The 24614-nt window shown below is 39.0% G+C and overlaps 1 protein-coding gene across 1 annotated transcript in view; it reads left to right on the top strand.

Annotated features, from left to right (window-relative positions):
• SEZ6L (seizure related 6 homolog like) overlaps nt 1-24614 on the top strand; it is a 3056071-nt gene that overhangs the window by 2380640 nt on the left and 650817 nt on the right. Inside the window, exon 9 of the mRNA XM_044068481.1 lies at nt 13493-13631. Within this exon, the coding sequence (XP_043924416.1) occupies nt 13493-13631 (139 nt within the window). The remainder of the gene's footprint in view (nt 1-13492; nt 13632-24614) is intronic.

Raw genomic sequence — 24614 nt, 5'->3', positions numbered from 1 at the left:
AGCATAGACTTGATATGGTAGCTGGAGATAAACAGGAATAAAACCAGCAACTCATAAATTGACAAATAACTGGGATTATAAAGCATTAATTATATTTGTGAAACAGAACAAGATTATTTGGAAATACTGGACTTTTTTGACTTTGTTAAACTTATAGGGCACTCTAAAGCATATGCCCTACTTCATGTCATTAATGTTTAGAAGAACACTTAGGAGAGGGGAAGAGCAAGGAGAGAGTTAACTGTAGGTAAAACAAAATTATGTTTTTAACAGTAGTATTTTTACAATATATATTATAATCTGCATGCTATTAAGTAAAGTTTTCTCAGTTATTTTTAAGTGTAATTGAGATGCTAAAGTAAACAGGTGCCCCTGTCTTTTCCTTCTTTTCTCTTTCTCCTTGTTCAGTTTTAAGAAATGTAGGTAGCACAACGTAAAAAAAATGTCTGGTTAAAAGAGCATGATACAAGAAAAATCTATGTGCTTTTTCTCATTCTTGCATATAGGGAATGACTGGATTAAGGCCCCTGGCTTGATCTAGTAAGATGTTTTAAGAAAAAAACAAATAAATAAAAAAAATTGAATATAATAAAGCTTTCCTCTAGCAAATAAATAAATGCTTGCAGAAACATCTCTATATCTGGTTCTCATGTCTCCATGGAGATGATCTGATAAAGAGGAATAAAAACAGAAATACTTTTTTCTTCGTGTCTATGAGATAATGTTTTCCAAAAGCATTCAAGTGTTTTCCCAATCTGGGAGAGCAATAAAGATAAGACAAAACCAGACAGCACCTAGTAGAAGCACAGGCTGTACCATGTGTCTTAAAGTCTATGAGTGTGGCTGTCAGTTTGGGAAATTGTTCCTATTGGAAGGGTAAAAACTTTAATATTTAAAGATGTACATAGTTTTGTGTGTTAGCATTAACTTAATGGTCTTTAGAGGTAGATTAGGGATGTACGATCAACTGGCTATGACAAGAGAAAACTCTACAAAAGATCAACCTGCCAAGCATAACCTGGAACTATATACTTAACAAAAAAGCTGTTACACATAAAAGTTGGGAGTAATAACTTTTTAACATGACACTTTCTATATTATCCTTAAATGTCAATGGTCTCACTGATATATACAAAAAAGAAAGAGTGGTGAACTATATTAAAAATGTAAGATGAAAATACTAATGTTACAGGAGATACATTTGGAAAGAAGTGAACATGTGAATTTAATAAAGGAAGGTTTTCAGGATGGTTACTCAGCTGAATACCTGGGACAAAGGTAAAGAGGAGTGCTTATATTAATTGCAAGAGAAGATCCACTCGTGATAGAATTGGATAAAAAAGATAATAATGGTAGATTTTTAGTACTAAGGGGCTACTAGCAAGCAAGAATGATTACACTGGCACATATTTATCCTAAAACTGCTATAATGGAGGTTATGAAATTCTGGGAGAAATAATCAGCTTTCAGCAGGGAATATTACTTATAGGTAGGGATTGGAATTTGATTTGCAGCAGTGAGGATGTGTCTGGGGGGACCAGAAGGGAAAATATAACAAAAAAGGGTAGATTTGTGAAGAAATTTATGAAAATGTTTGGCATGGAAGATGCAAATTCAGTAATAGGAGTTCAGAGTGAATTTACAAATTATTCTCCAAGATACACAAACTGGGCTAGGCTAGAAAGAACTTAGATGTCACAGGAACATGTGTGCTTAGTTGATAGTCTGGATATGCATCATCATCATCTTCTTTTCGCTGTTCCCATTAGGGGTCACCACAGCAGATCATCTGTTTCCATTTCTTCCTGTCCTCTGCATCTTGCTCTGTCACACCAACCACCTGCATGTCCTCTCTCACCACATCAATAAACCTTATCTTAGGCCTTCCTCTTTTCCTTTTACCTGGTAGCTTCATCCTTAGCATCTTTTCCCAATATACTCAGCATCCCTCCTCAGCACATGTCCAAACCAACATAATCTTTCCTCTCTGGCTTTGTCTCCAAACCTTCCAACCTGGGTTGACCCTCTAATATACTTATTCCTAATCCTGTCCACCCTCGTCACACCCAGTGCAAATCTTAACATCTTTAACTCTGCCACATCCAGCTCTAACTCCTGCCTTTTTGTCAATGCCACTGTCTCCAACCCATATAACATAGCTGGTCTCACTACCCTCTTGTAGACCTTCCTTTTCACTCTTACTGGTACTCGTCTGTCACAAATCACTACTGACACTCTTCTCCACCCACTCCATCCTAAAGCCTGGATATGCATCCATTAACTATTTCAGATTACTCACCAATAATAATTAAAATAAAAATGCAGGATAATGAAATAAAAATGAGACACTAGTGATTCCCCACCTATTTGCTGAAAAGAGAGACATTTAAACAATGGGTATTGGAAATTATTCAGGAATTATTAGAGAGGATAGAAATTTCTGATCAAAATATAGCTAGGGAGTGGGATAAAATTAAAGTGGAGTTTAAAAATAGCATGGAAATAAAAAAGTAAGGTATGGTTAAGAAGAAACAAGAATATTTTAGGGGGACTAACACATGTTAAAATATTGCAGAACAGGTGTATCTCACAGAACAAGAAGAGGAACAATTGTAGAATACTAAACAGATAATAAGGAATTACCTCGATAATATGCATGAGTTTTTTTATCATAAGCCCACAGCACAAAAACGTTTAGCACAACGAATCAGGCAAAAGAAAGTAGAAAGGGTTGTTACCAAGCTTAGAGAGCCTATAACAACGAAAATAAACAGAGATCCTGTACAGATATTAGAAATATTTAGGAAATTTTATGAAAATCTGTATAAAGCAGAGAAATATGGAGATCACTAAAAGGTGCAGATGTTTATGGAAGAATTAAATATGCCAAGGTTAGAGGTAGATGAAACTAAAGTATTAACAGGATAGGAGGAGGTGAGATAAAAATGGAGATGTATAACCAATCTACAGGAAAGTTCCCGGGAATATTGTTGTGGAAGTCTGGAAGCTACAAGGGAAAAACTGATAATGATCTGGAAGGTTTTGCTTAACATTATTTAAGAGGAGGAGAAGTACCAACATCCTGGAAGAAAGCAGTGGTAGCTGTAATACCTAAAGAGGGTAAAGATGCATCAGATCCAGCTTCATACAGGCCCATTTCAATACTAAACCATGATTATAAAGTGTTCATGTTTATAATGGCTAAAAGAATGGTAAATGTGATGCCAAAATTGATAGATAAGGTTTTGTGTAGGGGAGACAAACATTTGACAACATTAACAGAACACTGATGATCCAGGAGGAAGCAGAATGTAAGAAAATACCACTGATGTCAGTTTGTCTTGATACAGAGAAAGCATTTGACAGAGTTAGCTGGGAGTTTATGAGCAGGACAATGGAAGCACTTACATTCCCTGATAAAATTATAAGGTTGATTAGGGGGATATATGAGGGATCAGAGACAAAAATTAAAGTTGTTGGGTTCCTCTCTGATAATTTCTGTTTGAGCTGAGGAGCCAGGCAGGAGTGTCCTCTTTCCCCTTTGTTATTTGCATTATATTTAGAACCATTAGCAAAGAAAAGAAGACACCCAGGAATGCAAGGCTATAATTGATATGGTAGTCAAGAGAAGCAGTCTCTAATTGCAAATGATATTATTTTGTATCTGATAAAACCAGAAAAGGACATTTCACTGTTGTGGAACATTTTGAGGCAGTTTCAAATCTTTTCAGGATACAAAATAAATGAAGTTAAAACAAAGGCAATAGCTGCAAATTATGTACCCACACACACATTGGTTCAGCAATATTCATATTTATGGAGACAGGATAAAATGAATTTCTTAGCAATATGGATTAAAAATTATTCTGATATAGTAGCTAAGGATAAGTGGGAAGAGATAAACCAAAAGATAATACAAAAACTGAGAAATTGGAAGCTCTGTTATATGGCTATGGATAGCAAGATACAAGCAGTTAAAATGTTTTAGTCACTTTAGTTTTATATACAGGTCAGGCATATTTTTAGCAACCAGAGGAGAATTTGTAGATGTCAATTAATAAAGAGCTGAAGGGTTTTATCTGGGAGGGGAAGATGGCAAGAATCAAGTGGGATAAGCTGATTCTTCCAATTGAACAAGGCCATTTGGAATTATCTGATTTGAAGGGGTATTTCAGAGCTGCACAGTTAAGGCTCCTATACATAGCACAGGCCTAAACCTATAATTCAAAATGGAAAGGGATGCTGATGAAACATGGGGAAGCTCAAGAAACAAGGAGAGACTGGGATTTTGGATGCAGATCTTTAAGGGGAATAACAATAACCATGCATAATATTATATTCCTAAAGTAGCAGAAAGTATTCTAAGAACAAAGCAACACAGGAATGGCTAAAGGAGAATCTGCCTATGACTGCGATTAGGGATACAGACAATAGGCAAGAGGGAGCTGGAATTTATAGGTTCTTTGTTTCATAGGTGTGTACTAGGCTAATGGCCCTGGGCCTTTACAAGCCTAGCCCATAGGATTACCGTGGCATCGTGCCAACCCAACCTTAGTTCCCAGTGCCTCTGTTGAGCAAAGCCACTGGAGTGATCCCTGGGTGATTTTTCTATTTCCCATCCACTCATCAAGATTTCTCTTGAAGAGGGCCAGTGACATGCTCTGCTTGACGTGTATGGGAAGTCTATTCCATAGCATGGGCAGTCTCTGGGTTCTGAACCTGTCCTTCCAGCATGTTCTCTTGATTGTGGTAATAAGGTTGAGGTCTCTGGAGCATGTGGTGCAGAGGGATTGGGATTTCTTTAGATATAGCATTTCTAACAGAGCTGGGTCAGACATGGCTTTGTAAGTCAAGCAGAGATTGCCTCTAAGTAGGCGATATGAGACAGAGAATAGTTGGAGTTTTTTTAATCTGTCCATATAGGACAAATGTTTAAGGCCTAGAATCCTCTTTGTGAGGTACTTTTGCGGCCTCTCCAGTTGTTGCAGATGTTTAGTGAAGTACATGCCAAATGGGGCATTGTACTCAATAATTGGCCTAATGAGGGAAGATTAGAGGGAAACAATGACCTCTTTCTTCCTGGATGCAAAACCCTTAGTAATGAGATGCGCCACATAGAAGGACTTTCTGACCACAGTGGCAATGTGGTGGTCAAAAGAGAGGTTGCTGTCAACCTGTGTTCCCAGATCTCTTATAACATCTTCTGTGTTGAGTGGACTACCATTGATGTGGTAATTCATGGAAACCAAGTTTTTCCCAAAGGGGATGACAACACATTTTTTGGTATTGAGTTTAAGGCCATGGTTCTGACACCAGTCGTTGATCTCCGTGAGGCCTTTCTGTAGGATATCAACATCAGTTGGGGAGTTAATAATAGCTTCCAACTTGCAATCATCTGTAAACTTTGTCAGCCAGAGTCCCTTTGTGTTGGCCTGGTCTTCAGAGACGTACAACCAAACAGGAGAGGACCCAGGACCGAACCCTGTGGGACTCCATTCGTGACTAGTCAGCAGTCTGACTTGGAGTCAGCTACTTTCACACTGTGGATTGTACCTGTGAGCCAGTTTGCAACCCACCTAGTGATATACGGGTTGATGCCTAGCTTAGTGAGTTTTTCTATGATTCCTGAGTGGGGAATGATATCAAAGGCCTTGGCCAGATCAAGGTAGGTTGTATAAACCACCTTGCCTTCATCCACAGCTCTGGTGACTGACTCAAAGAAGTTGACCAAGTTGAGAAGGCATGATCTACCCTTCACAAAACCAAACTGTATGGGATCCAGAGTTTGGAGATTCCCTATATCCTTGTTTATTAGGTCCATAATGACGTGTTCCATAGCTTTGAATATCAGACTCATCAGGCTAATGGGGTGATAGTTCCCAGGGTCTGTAGTCACTCCTCCTTTGTGGAGAGGGATGACTGTAGCAGTGCACTATTCAGAAGGGATAAAGCCTGAGGTGAGGTTGTTATTGAACAGGGCACACAGGTAAGGTGCCAGTTCACTCTGTAGTTCATGAAGAACACAGCCATGGATATTGTCAGGTCCCATAGAAGCTATATTCTTGGCTTTGGACAGTGCTGTTTTAACCCATGCAGCAGTAATACTGGGTGCCTGGCAATCTACTGGTATTGTGACTGGTCCCATGGTGGGGGTAAAGTTGGCACTGAATCTGTCGACCAGTATATTGGCAATATCTGTTGGCTCGGTATAGGAGGTACCATTGTGCAGTAGCTCAGAGCAAATTGGTTATTACCGTGGAGATTCTTTACATAACTATAGAAGGCCTTGTGGTTTTCTTTATCATCTGCTGGAATTCTGTTTTCATAGCAACGTTAGAGGATTTGATGAGGGATCTCAACTTTTTGTTGAGGCTCATAAGGGAGTTTTTCCAGTCTTGGGAGTTCACCTTATTCCGCATCAGTTTCCTCCTTCTGTTGTAGAGTTTGTTTATGGCAGGGGACCACCAGATTGGCTTCCTTTTTTTGGAGGAGAGCATATTGGTTCTGTTTGGTATGGTGAGATCCATGCATTTGTATACATGTTCATACAGTGCATTGGTTTATGATTTGGCAGTCATGCAACTGATCTCCATTTGCATGGGTGCTGTGAAGTTAGCCAACCTCTGTTTTTATGAGCCCAAAGTTAGCTTTGGAGAAGTTTTTCATGGTGGTTATCTTTGTGGGGGGGGGGGGGTTTCCAAGGTGATTAGTTTGTTATTGGATCTAACCAGGGAGGAGTTGACTGTTGGTGTAGAGCAACAGTCACCCATGTTAGTAATGACCAGGTTAAGGATATTGCTACCTCTAGTGGGGGTAAGAATGAGCTGGTCCAGGGCACTGGAATTAATGAATTCCAGGAAATATTGGACAAGTGTATTGGTACATGCGTAGTTTTCCCAGTTAATGGAGGGGTAGTTGAAGTCACCCAGTATGAGAGTGTTAAGTTGGACCCTAATATTCTCCAGGGTGTTTAGGAACATGGAGTATGAGTCTTGGGACATGGTTGGGGACCTATATCAGGCTATGACCTGAATCGCTATCTTACCCAATGTTAGCTGCACCTGAAGTATCTTAGATTAGTTATGTTGGGCTACTAGTCTGGAGGTGTGCACATCCTTTATGAATATGGAAACACTACTGCCTTTGGAGCTTTGGTCCAAGTTCTTGGGCCGAAAGGTGTGAAATGAGTTATAACCTAGTAGTGCAGGGGGTGCTTTCTGCTGCTTTGAACCAAGTCTCTATTATGGCGCAAATGTTGATGTTGTCCATTTTTAGGAGTGCTTTGAGCAAGTGCATTTTGAGATTTAGACTTCTAGCACTGAGCAGCATGACTCTCAGATTTCATTTGTTTGTAGCTGTTACGGTGGTAATTTGGTCTTTGGAACACCACCTAAAAAAGGCACTATAGGGGTGGCAAGAGCCTTGGCCAGTATCCGGAACCCCAGGGGTGACAGATGCAGGACATCTCTGGCAAAGCATTGAGGTCTGTTAATCATGTCATCCCAGGCAGACAGATACTGAATTCTGACACCAGAAACTTAGCCAATTGTTGAAATCAATCATTTTCTGCTTGTACTGTGGTATCATTCCGGGTGATGGTAGGATGCTGCTCAGGGCTAGGGTCATACCCACCTGGGCTACATAATCTGAGAGCTCCTCCAGGTCTCTTTTCATGTAGCCCAGGGTGGTACATCTCAGGTCATTCGCACCCACATGTACAATGACAGAGTCATATTTGTACTTGTTGTTGAGGGACCTGAGTGCATGTGCTATGTGATGGATCCTGGTGCCTGACAGGTAGATGACTGTTACTTTCTCCTTATTCAACCTATTGAGTGGGACATCAGTGTGCCTCACTATCAAGTCACCTATGACTAGTGTGTTGGGCATGCTGTTTTGACTTAGGGGCTTTGGTTGAGTGGCATGCTGTTTAGGAGAGTTATGTGTCTCATGATTAGTAATGTGTCGTGGTGGTTGAGTGCATTTCTGCCTTGGAGGTCTCTGCTGTTTGGGTAGATTTTTATTGAGAGCCTCCGTGAATGTGGCTGTGCAGTTTGTGTTTTAATGTGAAGGCAGTGTTGGTGTGTGTTCTGTAGGGCTATGTGTTCCATGTGGTGTGGTGCAAGTGATGACCTTCTCCTATTGACAAGATATTCCAGTCTTGGCTGGAGAGTGCATGGCTTTCAATTTGGATATATAAGTCCATCTCTCGCAAGTGTGAGTCTTGGGAGGTAAGAGGAGAGGGTTGTCAGTGTACATGAAGCAGTTGCTACACTGCCTCAGGATGCCCAAGTTCACCAGGTTAATAGGAGAATGTACAGGGAACTGACCTTTAGACATGCCTGCAGGGGTGGGCATTAATAATAAGTACTGGAGCTGTTTCCTTGTAGAACGTTTAGTACTGGTAGCACTTTTGTATGCTACAATAATTGCTACAAGAAGTCTGGTAAAGTGCTAGGCTAATAAGCTAATAAAAGTGCAGGAGAGGAAATAACTGGTAGATTTTAAGGGAAAAATTGAAGAGCAGAATATGGCACTGCTCTGAAGCTTACAAACAGTCCCGGATACAGCAAATCTGTATCTGGACTAGACCAGTTACAGGAAGGACGGGAAACAAACACAAACACAGGCTTTTAAACCAGAAAGTTGAAAGAGATGGAACAACTGTCCAAACGGCCAATAAACTACAATTTCTGGGCCAGAAACCACTCTTATTGTGGTAGATAGGCTACCTAGTGCTTACCACTCCCACTGATAAGCTAGAAGGTTTCCCTCCAACACATTATTGCAGAAAACTGGTAAAAGAACCAAGTTATTGGGAGCAAATAATTAGAGAGTGAAAGGTAATAGAATGGGAAGAGGCCAAGAATTTATTTGAACTGCAGAATAGAGATTGCCTTCCCTATCAAGGACTGATATCAGTGTATAGGCAAAGAAAAAGAAATAGGGGGATCCTAAGCAAAAGACCAGCACTGGTAGAGTTGTTGTAGAATGTAGAATATAAGCTGCTGTTAAAAAAGGAATAATTAGTAGAGCATACAAAATATTGCACGATAACTATAAGAATCAATCAGAGGAGGTTAGAAAGGATTGAGAAGAAAGACTGGATAAGCAATCCACAAAGAAACAATGGGGGATATATGTATATCTCCTAAATATGCAACAAAGTCTAGAAAACTGGAAATCAACTGGAGTTGGGATCTTTAGAAAAGGACAGGAGCATATTACCTAGAAAAAATGGAAATTGTGGGAATAATACATGCAGAGGAGGAACAAGGTTTAAAAGAAGGCAGGATTTGAATGAGCTATTTAATGTCTGACTGAAAATGACTGGATAGATTATAAGTGATGTATGATGTTTGCAACTAAAATTATGTTTGTTTTGCTTTATATAACTGTATGATTGTCTATGTCATATGTGATAATTTAATAAAGTTGTTTCTTGTTTAAAAGAAAACACACACACACACACACACACACACACACACACACACACACACACACACACACACACACATCCACATAGCTATTATTTACCATGGCAGCATTTATTATGGTATATAGATTTTGTAGTTAGACTATTTATTTGATTCATCCGTAACTATGTAATTGACATAATATGATATAAAAAGTATGATGGTCCCTATAAAAATGTTGATTTAATTAAGAATTGAGCATTATTTAACTATAGTAAATAATGTTGTTTCAGGTGAAGGAATTTGACTAAAGTGGTAGAATAAAGTTAATCTTTTTCACTTTGTAACCGCATGTGTGTAAGTGTGTTATTTTTAAGTACATGTTTGCTAAAGTGTGAAGAAATAGTAAAGTCATGCTTTATTTTAAAAAAAAGTTGTTAATTTTTTTCTGTCTCATGCAGATTCCTACATGAAGACTTCTGTCTTGTCTTTGAAAGATCATGTTTTACTAGAGTGTCTCCATCTCAGAAACACTGATAGTGATAGGTTCTATTGCTACAAAACCCTCAGCTTACATTGTAACATAAATAGGACTTCTTGGAAGGATTGGTTTATTACCCAAACAGTTCCCTATTTGTGGAATAAACTTCTAAACACTGAAGCACCTTAGCCTCCTTCAAATTAAGTCTAGATGATGGCTGCTTTTGCATAAATTTATGTCAAGGATTAGCAATGTGGTCTTTATCAAGAAGGCAGGTAAATCTACAGGCAATGCTTGCTGGCAACAGTTTTATATTCCAGGACTTGTAAGTGTGAGTTCTAGAATAGTGAGACTGAACATGCAGTACTGGGGACTGCGTGTAGTAAATGTAAAACTGACGTATTCCAAAGTACACCTTTGTCACAGATGGTAACATAGAAGTTTTATATACAGGTGTGCATGCATTTGCTGTTCTCCTTTAGTTTCACTATTTTTCCCATAATTACAGGGGTCATGGTTATGAGTCTCAAAATTAGAGTCGGCAGTCTTAACTTCATAAGGTACATGGCTAGGCTATATCATCAAGGTCTTCAGCAACCCCCTTTTTACCATTTTATACATGGGGGGGGTCAGAATGTTTCATAACCTTGTCACCATCTCTCTCAATTTGATGCCATTATTTTGCCTTCTTAAACAGTTATGCCTGACTGCAGCAGGTTTTCTTTTCTCCTTGCCTTCTTCCGGTCTGTCCCGAGTCTTTACCTGATTGTCCTCTGCTTTCCTGCACATGTGCCTAAACCCCTGTAATCTGTTCTCTTTGATCTTCTCTGCAATTGGAGTTACCTGGGCTTCGACATTAATTTCCTAATTTCTCCTTCTATCCCACAGTGTGCATCTTACCACCTATCTCAGACACTTCAGGTCTAACTCCTCTAGCTTCCGAAACTGCTTTATCTTTACTGCCAAGATTTCTGTACCATACAGTAGTACTGCTCACACCACTGTTTCTTACACCTTACTTTTCAGCTTCTTTGGTATTCTTCTGTCATATACTACCCCAGGCAGTCTGTGACAGCTGACTGCTCCCCTCTGATTCTAGCAGTGAAAAAAAGGTAAAGCTATATACAGCTGTTCAAACTGCCTGCCTAGTGCTGGCATATAAACCTGGGAAAGGAATACTGTGCCATGAGTGTCTTATTTTGTCAAGTGGTTCGAAATGTTTCTTTTTCACATGGCTTCTCAGCTCATCCTGTTAATCTTGTGACCCCAACACCTATTATATTTGGGGGTCTCCAGCTTTCTGCTGTGCAATGACTCTTTCATCTCCATAATGAAATTTACATAGAACTGTCATTGAGTATCACAGAACATCAAGCAAAGTCTGTTGACTTCACTCAGCCATGATCCACAGTTAGAAAACCACCAAAAAATCTTTTTTTCACTCTCCACTTGATAGGTGCTGACCACATCCCTTGTTACTTGCATACTGACTCTGAGATTTCACTGTCTTGACAGAAAGAGGAATCCCCAAGGTAGCTCACTCTCTATCTTTCCTGCACAAACCTCAGAAACGTGCATTAGTGATTAACATCAAGACTTGACATTCACTAGCACAGCAATCTTAAGCCTGGTACTATCTCATGCATTTGCTCCCACCAAATGTGACATTCATCTGCATAATCTAGAATTAGCAGCAGAATGATTGACCAAGGGTTGGGCTAATGTGCATAATAGAATGAGGTGCATAGCTTGAGGAGGAGGAGGAGGACTGCGGTGTCACTGTGTGTGAACTTGGCTTTTCTTCACTGTTTTCATCCTGTTTTTCAACTGTTATGAAACAGCAATGGCAGACAAATTAATTCCTGTATGCTAGTCAACTTGGTGACTGGCCTCAAGAGCTATGTATGTTTACAGCTGGTTACACAAGTGTCACATCAAAGCAGGACAGTCTCCTTCTGTGAGGGATGAGTAAGCTGACCTATAGCATACTCACTAATTTCTGTGGTTGGCTTTCAGGTGGCTCAAGTAGTCATTGAACTGCATTTATCAGGTGACAGATGTTTCACAATGTCAATGACTCTCAGCAGCAGTATAGCATGTCATTTGATGATAAACATGAACTAAAGGCATTAACCCCTACAACTGCACCAAGTTGATGGAAGGGCGGACTATATGGTATTCATCTGAGCAGCACACAGCAACAGCCAGTACTGCTATTTTCAAAGTAGAAAAAGCCCAACGCAGTGATGTGGCAGATTCAGAGTACAAGTACCATCAGCAGCACACTTCAGCATAAAATGGCACGATGTTGTACAATATATTACTACTACTTTTTCTACATTAATCATGTTTACATGTTTACAGTCACAATAATACAATATATTCTCAATAAAATTTATTTTTATTGTATCAAAAGTAAGAAAAACATGCCTGAGATGGTGACTTCTGAACAGATCTGTAACTGGCTAAGACAAGTGATGAATAAGGTAACAAGTCTTCATTGTTGCCACCTTTAAGACTAGAATGCACTGAGTCAGAATAGGAATTCTGCATCTGTTAGATATTCAAAACTAAGCTTAAAGAGTGCATTATAAAAAAGTGGTCAAATACTCATGAACAGGCATAACCTAAACCTACAGATAATATTAGCTAAGTTTCTGATAGCTCAGGGTAACAAGGTCTCTACATGGAAATGTCTTCCTGGTAAACCATCTGAGACAAGCATGTAATTATTGTGAAGGAGGCACATAATTTTTATGCTATGCGTGGTATTCTAAGTGCCAGCTTATTCCTTCTATATTATATCTGATAGCTTCTATGACCAGTGTTGCTAACTCATTCAATGTAGCCCAGTCAAGGAAGTAGTATAGAGGGATAAAGACAGGCAACCCAGATTCGATTAGCACCTTGTGTGCTTGATGAAACAGCAAGAGAAAGGTGGGCATGCCCATACTTGGGAAGGTGGAGTAAAAGCCATTCTGACAGCACTTCTCTTGGTTATGATCCCTCTTAAAATATAGGAATGGAGTAAAGGGGGGTGCAGAGGGTAGATGTGGACAAGGCCACCCAAACCAGTGATAGTAGCTCATGATGACCATGAGTGGGGAGGCACATGTGCTGTTAAATAGGCATTGGTGGTCCATAAAGGGACATAGGTGCTCCTTTCACCACCTAATGAGGAGGGGTTTGAGACATCCATACAAAAAATGCTATTATAGGTAGGATGCTAGTAAGAGACCACAAAATCACTGAAGAATTCCTCCATGATAGCTCATTTAGATTACATCTGCCTACAGAATCTAAGGGAACACCTCCCCACCTCTAGGGAATGTACGGGCTGGAGTCCATGGAAGGAGGTTTGAGGGCTGACAGGCAGGGGAGAAAAAGTACCTAAAAATGATTCAGTGCAGCCAGTGCTGATGTGCCCCTAGGTCTTGATTATGTGTCATTGATGTTTAGATCCTGTGTGGCTGTTCTGTCTCAGTTGCTCCCCAAAATGGTTTGTAGCTTATGATATGTGGCAAACAAACTTGAAATAAATAAACTACACTTTACTTTCACAAACATATTATGACTGTTATTGGATGTTTTCTAGCATTATGTGGTGGGGAACTATCTACAGCAGCTGGAATAATTTTGTCTCCAAACTGGCCGGAACAATATTCAGAAGGAGAAGACTGCATCTGGAGGATCCATGTTGGAGAGGAAAAGGGTATATTCCTTGACATTCAGTTGTGAGTACATATAACTGATATTCTTATCATAAAACCCTAATATCATTTTTGTTTAATTGTGATTTGCAGCAATAGAATATATACAGTGCAAATAACAAGAAGAGGAAATGTACAGCACTGGGGTGGGGGGGAGTAGCATCTTTGGAAACAGTACATTTACCTTTGTATGCAATAGACAGCAGTATAGTAGACAAGCTTTGGTAACAATGAAATGGGTAAAATGGTGCTACTTACTCATTTTAGTTATTGATGACTAAGAGAGAAGTTTATCATTTTCTTCTTTAGCCAGAAATATATCTTCCCAATAAAACATACCAGAGTGGTGTAAATATTATACTGATACATTATAGAGAAGGAACAGCATCTATCCTGTTAAAACTTTTGTCTTCATCTTTTGAGACTGGCTCCTGTCTGTGACATCCCTCATTATGAAAGGGGTAAGGGTATAGTCATCCTGTTAACAATTTTTTGAAGTGGTTTGGAGCAGATGCTGAAGTGCCATATTGGTAAAGGGGTAGAGGGCAAGACAGGGGTTACCACAATGTACACTCTTGTTAGAAGCAGCAACATTAGAAAATGGTTAGTCACTATAACAGTAACATTTGAAAATGCTTAGTCACTGTAACAGTAACATTAGAAAATAATCACTGTAACAGTAACATTAAAAATGGTTAATAACAGTAACGTTAGAAAATGCTTAGTCGCTGTAACAGTAATGTTAGAAAATGGTTAATGACAGTAACATTAGAAAATGGTTGGTCACTGTAACAGTAATGCTATAAAATGGTTAGTCACTGTAACAGTAACATTCGAAAATGCTTAGTCACCTTAACAGTAACATTAGAGAATAATGTATAACAGTAACATTAGAAAATGCTTAGTCACTGTAACAATAACATTAGAAAATGGTTAGTTACTGTAACAGTAATGTTATAAAATGTTTAGTCACTGTAACATTGACATTCAAAAATGCTTAGTCACTGTAACAGTAACATTAGAAAATGGTTAGTCACTGTAACAGTAATGTTAGAAAATGTTTAGTCACTGTAACAGTAACTTTAGAAAATGGTTAATAACAGTAATGTTAGAAAATGCTTAGTCACTAACAGTAACATTAGAAAATGGTTAATAACAGTAACATTAGAAAATGCTTAGTCACTGTAACTGTAACATTAGAAAATGGTTAGTCACTGTAGCAGTAACATTAGAAAATGGTTAGTCACTATAACAGTAACATTAGAAAATGGTTAGTCACTGTAACAGTAACATTAGAAAATGGTTAGTCACTGTAGCAGTAACATTAGAAAATGGTTAGTCACTATAACACTTACATTAAAAAATGGTTAATAACAGTAATGTTAGAAAATGCTTAGTCACTGTAACAGTAACAGAAAATGGTTAATGACAGTAACATTAGAAAATTGTTGGTCACTGTAACAGTATTGCTATAAAATGATTAGTCACTGTAACAGTAGCATTCAAAAATGCTTAGCCACTGTAACAGTAACATTAGAAAATAGTTTATAACAGTAACATTAGAAAATGCTTAGTCACTGATGTCCCACTCACTAGGCTAGACAAGAAGGTTACTGTTAGCTGCCTGTCGGGAGCCAGAATCCCCCACATAACACAAGCACTCATGTCACTCCAGAATAAGTACAAATATGACTCTGTCATTGTTCATGTTGGTGTGAATGACCTAAGACTTATCTCCCTGGACTACATGAAAAGAGACATGGAAGAGCTCTCTGATCATGTAGCCCGGGCAGGTATGACCCTGACCCTGAGTAGCATCCTGCCCTCACCAAGAATCATACCGCAGTATAAAGAAAACATGCTCAATTTCAACTATTGGCTAAGCTTCTGGTGTCATTCAAAGGGGATCCAGTGTCTATCAGCCTGGGACGACATGCTCGACAAGCCTCATTGCTTCGCAAGAGACAGCTTGCACCTCTCACCCCTAGACTTTTGAATACTGGCCAAGGCTCTTGCTGCCCCCAAAGTGCCTTTTTAGGCAAGACTCAAAAGTCAAACCCACCACAGTAAACTGCACAAATAAAAAAACGAGGGTTATGCTACTCAACGCCGGGAGTTTAAATCTCAAAATGCACATGCTCGAAGCACTCCTCAGTATGGAGAATGTCAACATCTGTGCAGTAACTGAAACCTGGTTCAAGGCTCCACAGAGCACCCCAGCACTACCGGGCTACAACTCATACCACACATTTTCGCCACAGAACATGGGCTGAAACACAAAATGGAGAGGGTGTATCCATATTCATCAAGGATACCTACACCTCCAGGTTTGTGGTGCAGCATGATACCTCTGAGATTATCCATGTGCAACTAACATCGGGCAAATCGGCAATGCAAATTGTGGCCTGCTACGGATCACCCTCCATGACCCAGGACCACCACTCCACCTTTCTGGAGACACTGGAAAACATGAAGGTCCTACCGAACACCCTGATATTGGGCAATTTCAATTACCCTACCGTTAACTGGGAAAACTATTCAAGTACAAACTCCCAGGTCCAGCGCTTCCTGGAATTTATCGACTCAAATGCTCTGGATCAGCTGGTAAACTCCCCTACCAGAGGTGAAAACACATTGAACCTGGTCATCACCAACATGGGCAACAGGCATTCTGCACCGGAGGTCAACCTGTCACTGGTTAGATCAGACCATAAACTAATCACTCTGGATGTCCACACCACACACCACCTCCAACCAAGGAAACCCCAGTGAAAAACTTTTCTATAGCAAACTTCACCTTACTTAAGACAGAGGTGGTAAGTTACACAGCCCCCACGTTAAAGGATAACAGTGTCCAAGATGCAGGAACCTTTACAAATGCACTCTATGAGCACCTTCAAGGATGCATGGATCATGCCATCCCTAACAAAACCAAGACTCACTCCCCTAAGAGAAGGAAACCAGTCTGGTGGACCCCTGCCATAAACAGGCTATATAATAGAAGGAGGAAACTAGTTCAGAAAAAAGCAAATCCCAAGAAGGAAAGACATCTCTGATCAGTATCAGTAAGAAACTAAGGTCCTTCATAAAATCATCCAAGCCTAACTTCAAAAGAAAAACAGCCAAGGATTCGAAAGATAACCACAAAGCCTTCTTTAGCTATGTCAAGAATCTAAGTGGCAACTCACAGATATGCTCTGAGCTAGTGCAAAATAGCACAAAATATACTGAACCTACTGATATTGCCAACATCCTGGCAGATAAATTCAGTGCAAACTTCAGCCCTTCTCACCCCCAAAAGGGCCCACAACAATACTGGAAAAGTGTAGTGTCCCAGAAATCACAGACGCACAGGTGAAAATAGCCCTTTCAAAAGCCAAAAGCACAGCATCAATGGGGCCAGATGGTGTCCCAGGCTGCGTCTTGCATGAACTACAGAACGAACTAACCCCTCACCTAAACACACTGTTCAACCTCAGCCTCTCCACAGGCTGAGGTTGCCCATAGAATGGTGCACAGCAACAGTTATTCCATTCCACAAAGGAGGGGCCACAACTGACCCTGGTAACTATCGCCCCATAAGCCTGACTAGCCTGGTCTGCAAGGCTATGGAGCGCATCATCATGGAACTCATTAACAAAGACATTGGGAACTTCCAAACACTTGACCTGACCCAGTTCGGCTTTGTTAAGGGCAGATCATGCCTACTAAACCTGGTTGACTTCTTCGAGACAGTCACCAAGGCCATAGATGAGGGGAAGGTGGTTCACACAGCCTACCTTGACCTCGCCAAGGCTTTAGATCCCATTCCCCACTCGGGAATTATAGAAATACTCACCAGCCTGAACATAAACCCCTACATCATGAGATGGGTTGCCAACTGGCTTACAGACAGAACTCACACTGTAAGAATAGCAGGCTCCAGGTCCGACTCTAAACCAGTCACAAGTGGTGTCCCACAAGGCTCGCTCCTGGGACCTCTACTGTTCATATACTTCTCAGAAGTACAGGCAAACACAGGATGATTATGGCTAACCAAGTTTGCCGATGACTGCAAACTGGAAGCCATAATTGACTCTCTGGCTGACACGGACATTCTCCAAAAGGGCCTTACTGAGAAGGACACCTGGTGTCAAAGTCATGGTCTCAAGCTAAATGCCAAAAAATGCAGAGTCATCCCATTTGGGAAAAACAAAACACCCATGAATTACCACATAGGTGGCAGCTCCCTTAATGCAGAAGAGGTAATAAGAGATCTGGGGACCCAGGTAGATAGTAATCTCTCCTTTGACAATAATATTGCCAAAGTAGTTTGGAAATCCTTCTATGTAGCCCATCTAATTACTAAAGGGTTCGCATCTAGAAATTAAGAGTTATAGTGCCCCTCTACTCATCACTCATCAGACCCATCATAGAGTACAGTGCCCCATTTGGGATGTACCTCACAAGACACTTCCAGCAGCTGGAAAGACCACAAAAGTGCCTCACCAAGAGGATTACTGGCCTCAAACATATGTCCTATGCAGCCCGACTGGAAAAACTCAGGCTGTACTCAGTGGCATATCGCTTACTCAGAGGTGATCTCTGCCTGACTTACAAAGCCATGTCCAACTAAGAATTGATGGACATGCTCCACCTAAAGAAATCCAAGTCACTGCCAGCCACTCACTCTAGTGAGCTAAACCTCACCACAACAATAAATAGAACATGCTGGAGGGATAGATTCCTGTCACAGAGACTCCCCACGCTTTGAAACAAAATTCCTAACTACATTAGGCAGAGCCCCTCACTAACACTCTTCAAGAGAAACCTTGACGAGTGGATGGGTAACAGAAAATACACTCCTGGGATCACTTCATTGGCTCTTCTTGACAGAGGCTCAGTTAATTAATTAATTAATTAATTAATTAATTAATTAATTAATGGGGCGGCAAAAGCTGACACACTCTGGCTAGGCTTATAAATGCCCTCGGGCAGATAGCCTAGTACCTACCTATGAACCTATGAACTGTAACAGTAACGTTAGAAAATAGTTAACAGTAACATTAATTTTAGTCACTTTAACAGTAACATTAGAAAATACTTAATCACTGTAACAATAACATTAGAAAATGGTTAGTCACTGTAACAGTAATGTTAGAAAATGTTTAGTCACTGTAACAGTAACATTCAAAAATGCTTAGTCACTGTAACAGTAACATTAGAAAATGGTTAGTCACTGTAACAGTAATGTTAGAAAATATTTAGTTACTGTAACAGTAACATTCAAAAATGCATAGTCACTGTAACAGTAACGTTAGAAAATGGTTAATAACAGTAACGTTAGAAAATGCTTAGTCACTGTAACAGTAACATTAGAACATGGTTAATAACAGTAACATTAGAAAATGCTTAGTCACTGTAACAGTAACATTAGAACATGGTTAATAACAGTAACATTAGAAAATGCTTAGTCACTGTAACATTAGAAAATGGTTATTCACTGTAACAGTAACATTAGAAAATGGTTAGTCACTGTAGCAGTAGCATTAGAAAATGGTTAGTCACTAACAGTAACATTAGAAAATGGTTAGTCACTATAACTGTAACATTAGAAAATGGTTGAGGTCTAATTCCATGTGGCTTCCTTCTAGAAGAAAGAGATCTGATACTGCCAGCCATGATACTTCAAAAATAAAACCATGATTAAAAAAAAAAAACAATGAATTATAAAACTCACTGCTACACATTTTAGGCATTTGTTTGTAGAACTGCATGTCTGATGGTGGATGTTGAGCCCCAAACCTGTTTACTTATGCTAATTCCAAAATGGTTATACTTCAAAACAAGGAGAATACTCTTTTATACTACAGCCTCAGAATAAACATTCCTCCACATTTATACTTATAGTTCTGTTATCCCCAGGCTCATAGTAATGGCTGACAGATTTTCAAATGGCTCCAGTTCTGTGCATGCCACACCTAGTTTATTTTCAGCCTTCCAGTGGTGCACTGATCCCATTGTCTGCCTCATTTGTATGTTACTGTTCATGCAACAACCTGGATACTTACCAGTGTCCACTGCAGACATCCCACAAAAGGGGAGCTCCTTATTCTTAGGAGGTACATTGAGGTACCTTCAGACAGTGCTCATCTCAATTTGGTAGTGCAATATGGAAGTGTAATGGAGCTGAAAGGAAGGCACTGATGAGCCACGACCAAGGAAATACATTATATGTGATAATGCAAAAGAACAGGATCTGCTGAGGTATATAAAGTGTATTAAATTTAAAAGAGCTGATGAAAATGCTATCCTCACCCTGTAAGCACAAGCCAAACAGTGTACAATCTAACCTACTACATTTTGTGTAACATCATGTGGTATATTACTGAACCTATTAGATTCACAAAGTCTTATCAAATAGCCCGTACAAATAAGTCTGAAGTTAACTGACATTTTCTGTGTATAATACAGTAAGCTTCTGTTCAGCATTACAGTAAACAGCAAGCTCAAGGCAACATCAAAAAGTTTTTAAATTTGTTTAACTTAATTTAAACAAATGCTTCCAAGTCTATACTTTTAGGAAAGGGTACAGAAAAAGCATACAGCAAAGTGTAGAAAATTGTTTTAATTCCCAGGCTGTATCTGAATGTCAGTCATTAATTTCTTATGAAAATAATCATAAATTCTCTCTCTTGGATGGGTGAAACCCAATACTGTGAGTCTTGACACTGCTGAAGTTAAATTGCAGGTCTCATGTATACTTCTAAAGTATTTCTGAAGGGGTACACACTTCTGTACCCCATAATGTAAAGGGGGCTATGACTCTACTCATCTATTATTAACATATACTAATTCTGAGGGTGCTATACCTCAGAACAGAGGGAATAATCAAAAATACCAAAATCTCAAAATTAGTATATACTTCTCCTATTCACACTGAAATTCTTGTTGTCCCCAAGCATCAACATAGGGTTATGGCAGTCAGTCATGTTTATTTGAATGCCAATAAGTGACAAGTTTCACATTCAAGTACATGAAACTTCAGTTGTTAGTGTTCTTTCCCCAGGCAAAGCTTAATTATTTTATGTCCTATATCAAATAGCTTTAACCATAGGGAACATTTCACAGCATCTATCAAGATAGAGCTAGCTACTCAACTGTTTCAGGCATGGTTTTCCTTTACACTTCCCAGATACTTCCCTCCAATTAAGAACCATTTGCTCTGGTGATTAAGAATGCCTGAAACACTGTAAGATTTACAGAGGCAGGCAAAGTATGTAAAATATCATTCTTTGATGATGAACTACTGCTTGGTTTATCTCACACAATCTCTGTACTTATATTCTTATGGACATTTTAAAAATTCTTAACCAGTATTAAGCTAAAAGAACAATACCAGTAAATCTGTTATCCATTAATTCTGTACCAATATCTGTTGTAATAGAAACATTTACCATGCACTGGAAAGTATTCCCCTAATACAGTATTTGTTCTGAAAGACATTTACTCTAACATGCTAAGTACAAACGATCACATCATTAATTAAATTTAAACAGTTCAGGAATGAATGACATCCACTTATTTTAAGATTAGCAGTTGGCATGCAGGCATGCAGATGACCCTTTTTCTTAAAGTTCCCCTAAATGACACATTTTCCCAGGGAATCAGAAAAAATACCACCCCTGGCAATAAGTGGTGTGTCCCAAAGGGACTGTTTATGGAATGCAGGAAATTGCAATTCAGGGATATGACAGCCACAATGAGGAAATATTTCATTATCAGCTAATTTGTATATCTCTGCATTGCCCTTAACTACTACTAGTGCAAATCAGCACTTTCCTGTGGTACCCAGCACTGACATCCCATGCATTACATTAGTAGAGGCACCCTCTCTCATTCATTCTCCCATATACATGCCCACATTTAAACGTGCATGTGCATGCCCACACATGCACACATGTGCACGACACACACACAAACACTCACAAGCACACATACTGACATACCTCTTACCTGTACCCGAGTTGACATAATGCCCCTGATGTATCCCCTTATTTACAACTGCTCCTCTTATATCAAGGATGATTACAGTCAATCAATAATGCTAGGCATCAGTTTCACTCTTATTACTGTTTACAAAGGGCATAGCTTTACTCAATTAACTTTGTATGTGAGTCTAAGAAATAATTTCTCCTTGGTGTTGCCTGGTGTTCTTCCCAGCTTTGTCCTAAAGACTCCCCATCTGGATGCACCCCAATCCCTGTCAAGAGTCCCTGATTTTACAAGCAGCTCCTGCTGCTGACCAGTATAATTAGTGAATATTAACAAACAGTGCATCATATTTCTCATTACGTAGAAAACACCCTTTAACACTAACTCATGGGTTAATGTAAAGGGCTAATGCTCCTGCTTGTGCAGAGTTTGAACATTTTCTCCCTCCATTTTACTTTAACTTTTTTTAAAACTAAGATAACATGTGAGGATTATCCCTGGTGTACAGTGGTGGCACAAAGAGCAAAGTTTCTACTGAAGATAAGGGTTTGAAATTTTGCAAGTGCCTTTAAGGCATGAAATAAAGAGAGCAACACTGGTGCCTAGCGTTTCCCCTTCCTCACATCTTTCCTGCTTAAAAATGTTGTTCTATTTTAAGTGTCCTTAAGGCATGATATAATGGGAATATCCCTGGTGTCTAGTGTTCCCCTGCAATGTTCCAGTATTTGCTTGTTAGTGTAGGGGACACACACTCACACATTCATGCAAATACTACCCACAGACAGACAGACACACACACACACACACACACACACACACACACACACACACACACACACACACACACACACACACACACCAACATTACTTGTCCACTAAACTGTCCAGCACTTACCTCTAACATGCTAAGGTGAAAATTATCCTTTTGGCCTTGTTCAGTAGCATTTTAAACATAATTTGGAGTAATGAATGAGGGGGGTTAAGTCTTCTGGACCTGCATACCTACAGGAACATCAAACTGTCTAGAAGTTTCTCTAGATCAATATACTGGAACATAAAACTGAATAATTACAGTCAGAAGCATCATGCAAAATAGTTAATCTTCATTCAGTGACCTTAAAGGCATTTTTTTTTTTCTCAAAAATGTATTCATTTTATAAAACAATAATTTAATAATGTAATAACAGGAATAGAACAAAATAAACTATATACAATGTCCACAACAAAAATGAATATACATAGGAAAAACACTTAGTGTTTTTCTAAAAGGTTAAACAATTTATTCCATACCTTAAAGGCACTCCTTATCTACACAAGTTAAAAATAATTTACTCAGCACCTAAATCCAGGGCAGTTAGCTCTTTCTAATTCTGTTAATTACAATCAATAATGCTCAAGTTTTCCCCAGGCAGCTTAGAAAACTCTTTCTGTAATTAGAGTCTGTCTAGAGCAAGGAGATGGAGTGACTTTCTAGACACTTATATAATTAGACCTTTCAGTTCCCGTCTACAATCTTTTTATCACAATCCACTTTCACAGTGAACTCCAGTTCACATCAAACATGCATAAAAGGTTTCTTCCATTGCCAGTCACTTCTACCTTGCTCCACTTAGTATTTTAGGTGTACATGCATATGATCAGCTGGTGGATGGTTGAGTGGGTATGGCTGAAAGGAGTGCAGCAACATCTCAAAAATGTGATTGCAAGTGTTACGAATCGCAAAATCCCGTCCCCGTGTTAGTACGCATTTTAGGATGTAGAGTGGTCGGAAATGTCGAATTTGGTGTTTTTATGACTTTCTGACCATTCAGCATTATGGGATTCACGGAGAAAAGTCAGTAATATGTATGGTTGTGCAATGTGAGCTCGACCATATGAATGTAAACCGTATTTTATATATTTAAAACCCATATAATCATGGATCTATACAATCAACACTAACTGCATTAGACCAGAGGCTGCTCTCCAGTGGTTAAACATTCTAAATATACATTAGGTTCAGTATACAGCAAACACTATAGTCAATTCCTGGGTATTTTTCTCTCCCTTTCAGAAATCATTTAGTTAAGTGTATGTACATCATGTTTTTATGATTCCATACAGACATGGCCATATTTTTATAATTTTTTTATGGAGAGTATGGCTTGAAAAGATGAGTTTCTGGGCGACTATTATGCACATATTGGCCCGGTCCTGTCCCTCAACTTTGCATCTGATGGTGTTAAGTGTTTTTTATTATATGCACTTGAGCCTACCTGAGGCATTTGTCAGGCTAGACATTCTGGATGATTCTGACAGTGTTCATACCTTGACTTAATAGCAACGGACCTGATTTTCTTTAAAAAGAAAATTAAGTTTTCTTAGAAAACAAACTGATGCTCCTAAAGTTCAAATATTACCTGGTATTATGAATCTTTTGTACAGACCGGAGTTAGCTGCATGCAAAATTAATAATTAGATAAAGCCTTTTGATAAATGTGGGTTGTGACACCATTTCAAAACTTACTGGCGTATAAACTATATATGTTGACTTTATATATTTGACAGGGGTTCTTTGGCCTGCACTCATAAGTTTTTTTTACATATGCCATATTAGTCCTTTATTTACTAACTGCAATACTATTTCACATATGACTGAATTGTTATTGCTGTTTCTGATATTTTATACTCCAATATGTTAAGTTGCTTACTTGCTCTCTTTTCTTCAAGTCTTTTTATACTTTCTGTACATAGTTATTCCCATGCAACATTCATTCACATATATTTTTCTGAATGATTTGCATTATGCTGATGACATGATTCTTACTATCTTAGTTAGATGACAGCTGTAAAAATTGCATCCTTTAAATCTTGCTCTGAGAACAGCCCAAATGTATCAATATATTCTGCTAGGAAAGCAAATCTGTATCCTTTTTCTAATATACAGACCTTTCTAAAAGGATCATAATGTTGTAAAGCAACTAAAAATGTATAACTAGTATCAGTTTTACAAAAAATACTTCTAAAGCTAATGATCCTTTGTCGACTACATGT

The sequence above is a fragment of the Protopterus annectens genome, chromosome 4.part0, assembly GCF_019279795.1.
Source record: "Protopterus annectens isolate FY-2018-M chromosome 4.part0, PAN1.0, whole genome shotgun sequence".
Taxonomy (NCBI): Eukaryota; Metazoa; Chordata; order Ceratodontiformes; family Protopteridae; genus Protopterus; species Protopterus annectens.
Note: the sequence above shows the minus strand (reverse complement) of the source record. Positions and strands in the feature narration are given on the sequence as shown.